This window comes from Telopea speciosissima, chromosome 11, assembly GCF_018873765.1.
Source record: "Telopea speciosissima isolate NSW1024214 ecotype Mountain lineage chromosome 11, Tspe_v1, whole genome shotgun sequence".
NCBI lineage: Eukaryota > Viridiplantae > Streptophyta > Magnoliopsida > Proteales > Proteaceae > Telopea > Telopea speciosissima.
The window spans coordinates 35,721,905-35,727,075 of record NC_057926.1 but is presented as its reverse complement, the minus strand read 5'-3'; the positions used below and the strand labels follow the sequence as shown (position 1 = coordinate 35,727,075).

General features: G+C 40.1%; 1 protein-coding gene across 1 annotated transcript; it reads right to left on the bottom strand.

Moving 5' to 3' along the window:
* Positions 1–2,323: 2,323 nt before the first annotated feature.
* On the bottom strand, positions 2,324–4,807 carry LOC122645025 (disease resistance protein RUN1-like). Its single transcript, XM_043838378.1, has 5 exons — positions 4,287–4,807; positions 3,068–4,175; positions 2,625–2,966; positions 2,428–2,535; positions 2,324–2,344 (listed from the first exon to the last, which is right to left on the bottom strand). Exons 1-5 carry the CDS (start codon positions 4,805–4,807, stop codon positions 2,324–2,326), a joined length of 2,100 nt encoding a protein of 699 aa, XP_043694313.1.
* Between the last annotated feature and the right edge of the window lie 364 nt (positions 4,808–5,171).

The following is a 5,171-nucleotide window of genomic DNA, read 5'->3' as shown; positions in this document are numbered from 1 at the left end:
CAATAAGAGGAACCAAAGGCACAATAGGTAATTCATTTATCATCCCAACAAAACAGCCAGAATTCAAGCCCACTGCCCACTCATGTGTGTAATCCAAGAGAGGCGTATCCCAATCCATATCAACCGGGGCCCCTGGGGCGGGATCATGAGTAGCAACAAGAGCCGTAGTATCAACAACAGCATCTCCATCATCCAATATTTCAGTAATAAGTGGTGCCGGAGGGTCCTCAGGGAATGCAATGACATCAATCTATCAAACCCGGTAAAATTCATCTGCAGAGGGTGTGTCAAGGCTTGCTCAAACATACCAGTAGAAGGGTCGAAATCTCCAGAACTAGCACCTTGCCCTCTTGCCATGGTAGGACAGGAGGTTACTTCATGACAAAGTCGCCCACAATGCCCGCAGATCTTAAATGCCTCATATTTTAGAACAATTGGAAGCAGGTCCCCCCGAATTGCAAATTTTTTAATGTATGCAAATAGGCCTTCTCCACATTATTTGGACCTTTACCCTAGCCACGGTCAAAGGCAATCCCAAATCATGCTGTATATACAACTTCAAGACTTTACCAACGCAAGAGACTGCTTGTTTGATTGTCTCATAGGAGAAAGCATCAACAGGGACTCGGCTCACTTGGACCCAAACAGGGACAGCTTCCCTCTCAGAGGCAAAGAGAACGTCATCCAACGCGTGGGGAACAAGGTTGATAAGTGCCCTACCATACCACCAGGGGCACAGATTAAGGAGATTGTGTCAAGCAGCCATGGAGTAGGTTTCGACAATGAACATCCCCTCAGCAATCCATGTAAGAGAGAGGACCCCTAAAGGCTCCCAAATACCAGAAAAATGATTCTAAAAGATCTCCTTGATTGGTTTGGAGAATCCAACAGTACACCCGAATAATACCGGATGATCCTTATTATAAAAGCTACTCAGATTTCTGCCATTGAGTCCAGTAGCAAGCACCTCAGGAGGGATGGAGAGGGCATCATCAGACCCCACAGCCGATGTGAGCGACAGTCTAGAAGGGTTCTCAGACCAGCCATAATCAATATCAGTCCTGCGACGACTGCGATATGGTCTTCTGAAGGCCGAACCAAAAGCTCTTCGGGAGGATCCTCGTGATGCCACAAGGATGAAAGTACCTGAGAAAAGATAAAAGAAGAGCGCAAGGATGGAAAAGCAACTAAACAAAATCAAAACAAAGAACCAAAATAGGCAAGACTCCACGTAGGGAATTAAACCAAAAGGAGTAAGCAATGGAATGACGTAAGTAGAGACAATACCAGACAAAAGCAGCAAGATCCAGCGAGCTGAATCAAACCCAGAAACAACAGAATGTAAAGAAAAGAGGCAAGAAAGGTGTCTCCACTGAAAGAGTAGCAACAATCATACCAGCAGGAAGACAGACGGATGATTGCTTGATGCAAGCCAGCCCAGGTAAAAGGAGCTGAGATACAGGGAGATCAAAAAAAAAAGTAGCCGTAGCTCTCTTACAACCCCGGCAACCCAGTACGCCCTCACCTAATCGGCATCAGATTAGTTGGATCAGTCGATTCACCGATAATCGGTGATAAAAATGTGAAAAAAAAAAAAACAAAAAAGCAAAACACAGTTTTTTTTTTTTTTTGTGGAAGAAAACATGATTGATACGGTCGATCTGGATCGGTATCGGATCGACAGAGACCCATACCAATACAAATACCATCAAACTTGAGTGTGACAAGGTTTTAAAAAGCCGAATCAGAATCCAATCGGTCTCGACGGGAATAGATAAAAAATCCATTGAAATCAACTCGATTCTGCTGTAATCCCAGTATTATGGATGTGGATCAGCTTAGGTCGATTTAGAACCAATTGGCCAATTCAATTCCAATTTGAGAGAGAGAGAGAGACCGAACCTGACAGATTCTCTTCTTGACAAAACTTTTCAAATTGACGCACCCATTTAGTAATATGGTATTTGCAGACTCCAAACCCTCTAAGCCCTCAATTTCAGTCAACTTTTCACACCTCATAAGATTTAGAAATGTTAGGTGTTCTAAGTTTGATAGATTTGGTAACCTTTTCAACTCCCTGCAACCAGCTGCATGAAGAGAACACAAACTTGATGGAAGCATTGGGATTGATTTGAGTCTCCGACAATCAAACACGATCAGAATTTGGAGTTGTGAAAGCATCCAAAACTCATTGGGTAGTTCTTCTATGGCCATGAAACTCACATCAAGCATTGTTAAATTTTTCAAGTTCCCGATTCCCACTCGCAATTTTTCAAATTTTGAGCAACGAAAAATATCAAGCATTTCAAGCGATGCCAATTTACTAATACCGCTCGGAAGATTCCTGAGATTGTAACAGTACCTTAGATTCAAGTAGACAAGTTTAGTACGACAGCCGATACTTTCATTGACTTCAACCAAACTTACACAACTACTGAGATTCAGTTTCTCAAGATTTGGGAGCCCTGCGAAGTTCGGTGTACGGGTTAAGTAGGAAGAACAACTGAGATCGAGTTCCTTCAACTTTGGGAGATGCTAGAAGAAAGGGAAAAATTAGTTTTCACAAATTACATATCATAAAAATTGAAACAAATATTGGAAAACTCAAAAAAATTATGGCATACCTTAGTTTCCTTCCAAACTTCTTTGAGGTTGCTCTGTGGCATGTGAAGAATAACAAGCTTCCCCAGATGAAAATGATTTGGTATAAATTCGAAGGGAAATTCTATCCATTTAAACCAAAGTAACTTTCCAAAACAAAAATTCCCCTCCTGAAAAGAATGTTCCAAGTCTGTATCAATGAAGAATGTTGCACCATCAACAGTTCTATCTATTCCGGAAAAACAATGAATGTCAAGTATTCTTAGATTAGGCATTTCAGAAAATCCTAAAGTGTTCAACATGCCAGACTCTTTCACATTATATTGAGTCAAGTCTAATCGAAGGACTTCAACTGCATCAATTCCCTGATAAAAGAGGGAAATTAATAAGAAAAGGAAAATATTAAAAAGGACAATATTGTATTATGATAATTAAGAGATTAACTCATGATACTAATTATACTTACATTGAGGTATTTCAATACATCAATGGCATCATCGTTATTCCACAATCTACTACGACCTCTAGGCTTCTTAGGAGACTGTTTGCGAACAATTTGCCTTCCCATTTCTTGAATGAGATCATGCATATGTAAGCAGTTGTGTTCATCAATTGTAACCAAAGACCTCTCTGTGAGAAGTTCAATTCCAGCTTCTCCGCCCAGATCACAAGCATCTAAAATTTTAATTACATCATTTTTGTTCCATCCAATGAAAAAGCATGATATATCAAGGAATATGGTCTGGTCATCTTCATGTAATGCATTATATCTTATTTCAAGTATATCAAAAATCTTGTTATTGGGTATATTTCTTAAATTCTTCAATTCCCTTTCCCACAGAACTTTATTTCTATTGTATAGAAGAGAACCCAAAACCACAAGAGCTAATGGAAGGCCCCCAGCATAATGTATTACCTCATTTGAGAGCTGCTGATAATCTTCTGATGGATGATTTTGACGAAAGGCATGGAGACTAAAAAGTGGAAGGAATTCATTTTGATTCATTGTCTCCACTCTATATTGATGTTTTTCATTCACATCCAGGCTATCTAGCAAATGTTTATTTTTAGTTGTTAGGATGATTCGACTTCCTGGACCAAAACAATTATGCCCTCCAACCAATTTATAGAATTGATTCGTTTCTTCCACATCGTCAAGAACAATAAGAACTCTTTTACATGATAGACGTCCTTTGATAATATTGATTCCTTCATCTTCATTGTAAATTGTTCTCTCTTCTTTTCTCTTCAAGACACCAAAGAGAAGTTGTTCTTGTAAGAAAGCTAAACCCTTTTGTTTTGAGCCCTCTCTAACATTAGCAAGAAAGACACTGCCTTCAAAATTTCTAAGCATGATTTTAAAAACGGCCTTCGCTATAGTTGTCTTACCTATTCCACCAAGTCCATATATCCCAATGATGCGACTCACATCCGATTTGCCATCATTTAACAAACAAACTATGCGGTAAATGTGGGACTCTAACCCAATTGGATGCTCTGCAACTTCCAAGCATTTGGGCTTCACTATTGTCAACACTTCTTCACCGATTTCTTTTATAAGCTCCGCCTCATGCCTGACCATTTGATACAAACAACCAAAGACCAAAAATATAAAAAAAAAACTTTAATTACCAAATCAAGAATTCTGCCCATTTAAGGATTTGATTAATAAGATCACCACTTACCCATTTGCAATCTTTTCTTGATCCCACCCTGACAAATCCGCAGCTTCTTTGAGAGCAACCCTCCACCTGTTCACCTTCTCTGTCTCATTCTTGAAACTCTCTTCGTGTTCCTTAAATGCCTTCTCATAAGTGTTTCGCTGATGCCTTACATCCGATGGTTCCACCTTGAAGAAAACAGGCAGAACCTTTTCTAGTCGCCCATCTTTCTTGCATTCGATGATCTTCACCAGCTCATCAAGGCACCAGGTGGAAGAAGCATAATTCTCAGAGAAGACAATAATTGCAATCCTAGAACCTTCTATTGCTTCCATCAGTTCTGAAGATATATTCTCTCCTCTGGTTAGCCAATTGTCATCTCTAAAGGTGTGAATCCCATCCCGATGCAACCAGTTAAAGAGGTAATCAATGAAGTGGGTGCGAGTGTCCTGACCACAAAAACTCAAAAAGACATCATACTTCCACTGACGGGAGGAAGAAGAAAAAGAAGAAGAAGCAGCTCCGTAGGTCATCTCGGCAGCCATGGACAAATTAAGCACAAGATCCGATGCGAGAGAGAGCAAAACAATAAGTAATTAAACAGTCGGAGAGGATAAAGGGAAATCGATAGGAGAGCTCCACTTCGGGAATTTGAATAATGAGAATTGTGATGCCTCCTCATTCCCAAGTGGATGTTTACACTTAAAAAAATTCTAGAAAAACCTTATCTAATTCAATCCCATGTGAAAAGGTGTGGCTTTGTAGGCTGAGTGGAAGACATGGAAGCCACGCATTTTCTGGTTTGTTTTTCATAGAAGAATAATTCTTAATTCCCCCACTCAGGCAAGGTGCTCGGGTAGAGGTAAGGTGGTCTTTACGTGTGACCTTGTGTCTGCACAGTACAAACAA

What these genes read in the sequence shown, in the direction of transcription:
- LOC122645025 (XM_043838378.1), bottom strand. Translation starts at nt 4,807, where the DNA reads ATGGCTGCCGAGATGACCTACGGAGCTGCTTCTTCTTCTTTTTCTTCT. An exon ending in CAAGAAAAGATTGCAAATGG is followed by an intron (nt 4,176 to 4,286) that starts GTAAGTGGTGAT and finishes TCAAATGGTCAG; the next exon opens with GCATGAGGCGGAGCTTATAA. An exon ending in AACTGAATCTCAGTAGTTGT is followed by an intron (nt 2,345 to 2,427) that starts GTAAGTTTGGTT and finishes TTACAATCTCAG; the next exon opens with GAATCTTCCGAGCGGTATTA.